This window comes from Loa loa, assembly GCF_000183805.2.
Source record: "Loa loa unplaced genomic scaffold supercont3.2005, whole genome shotgun sequence".
Lineage (NCBI taxonomy): Eukaryota > Metazoa > Nematoda > Chromadorea > Rhabditida > Onchocercidae > Loa > Loa loa.
The window spans coordinates 1-1,561 of NW_018110184.1; the positions used below are offsets into that span (position 1 = coordinate 1).

General features: G+C 23.4%; 1 protein-coding gene across 1 annotated transcript; it reads right to left on the reverse strand.

The window, feature by feature from the left end:
• Nucleotides 1–14: 14 nt before the first annotated feature.
• LOAG_15459 (hypothetical protein) lies at nt 15–1,464 on the reverse strand (the record flags this gene model as incomplete). The annotated part of the gene is made up of 4 exons (XM_020448944.1): nt 15–188; nt 348–470; nt 981–1,104; nt 1,383–1,464. Coding segments are annotated over 4 exons (503 nt in total), but the record flags the coding sequence as incomplete, so codon positions are not given.
• Nucleotides 1,465–1,561: the final 97 nt, after the last annotated feature.

The window sequence follows — 1,561 nt, forward strand, 5'->3', positions numbered from 1 at the left end:
CTATTTTATCCTAATTAATCCGAACAATAATTGTGGGAAATGTAAGAAGATATAGGAAAAAAAAAAAAACTAACCTCATCACTGTTTGTATTTACAAGCAGAAGATCAAAGGGCACAGCAGCAATCATATCTATTATAAACCAGCCTTTAAAATAATGTATTGCTATCTTTCCGGGATGTGATACAACCTGAAAAATAAATAAACAAATTTTTAGATGAAAAATTTGAATTTAATTACTGAAATTTATTAACTAAGCAAATTTTAGTAAATTGAATAAAAATAAATTATTATTCTAATAATTAAGATGAATAATTTGTTTTAAAATTAAAAAATGATAGTAACAAACTTCGTCATTTTCATTGACATAAGTTGTTCTGAAATTGATAATAATATCGACAATAAACATGATATCCACAATTAGATCAATAATTTCCAATGGTTCCGAAAAACGAGCTCTACGAGAGCTATCCTGTAATTTAAATATCTTAAAAATAATTTAAACATTCTTTTAACAAAAATTTTCACGCCTCCATGAAAGTTTTTTTTTCTTTTTTAAAATTAAGTGAATTTAAAAAATAAAGTATACAAATGTCGCATTCTATGTCACATTTAATTTTTCTCTTTTTTTTTTTCATTACAATTTTATATTCTTAAGATGGATACAAATCAATTCGAAAAAAAAATATTAAAAAGATTAATTGAAATTATAAAATGAAAGAAGTACCTTCAAATATAATATATAAACAATGAAAGTAAAATTTATCAACAAATGGGAAATTTATTTTGAAGTTAAAAAAAAATATTTTAATCTTTAATTAAAAACTGTAGAATATGATGGTAGTTTATTAGGGGAGATGATAAGAGAAATGATACTTTTGTAGCGCATTTGTCAGTCTTTGTAGCGCAAATGTCAGATTTCTTAATTTATGTGAAATCAATTTGTTTAAATAATAAAATATTGAAAAGTGAAAAAAAATGCCTCTCGTAGTAAAAAGGCTGCAACGTAAGGCGTAAAAATGGCAGTATAAATGACCAGTAAAAGGATAATCCAATCCCAAACGGCCTTAAACGGAGAATAGTGTACAATCGTACAATGGTGGATCCTAAAAATTAAAATAAACATTTTAACATTTTTAGGAAAAAATAAATATATAATTAAAAATTTTAAATTCAATACCTAAAAAGGTATTGAATTTAGGAATTTCACTAATAAAAATATATAACGGATTGTAACTTTTTTTTTTTAACTTAATCAAATTAAAAATTTGTTTATAAAAATTTCTTTCAAAAGATTTTACTTTTTGGTAACAACTTTTTTTTTTGTCTCTGCTATAAGAAATGTTAAATTGATTGAATAAAAAAAAAAAAAATTTATATCCACCTAGTAGGTTGCAATTTATATTCCGGCAACACATCGGCTCCCAATGATAGCACCTGAAATTTTGTTTGAATTTCAATCATTGATTAAAGATTTAATTTAAGAAAATAGTGGGTAGAAAAAAAAAAACAAAACAAAAAGAAAAGAGGTTTAACTGTGCAAAACTACAAAAAAAAAAAAAA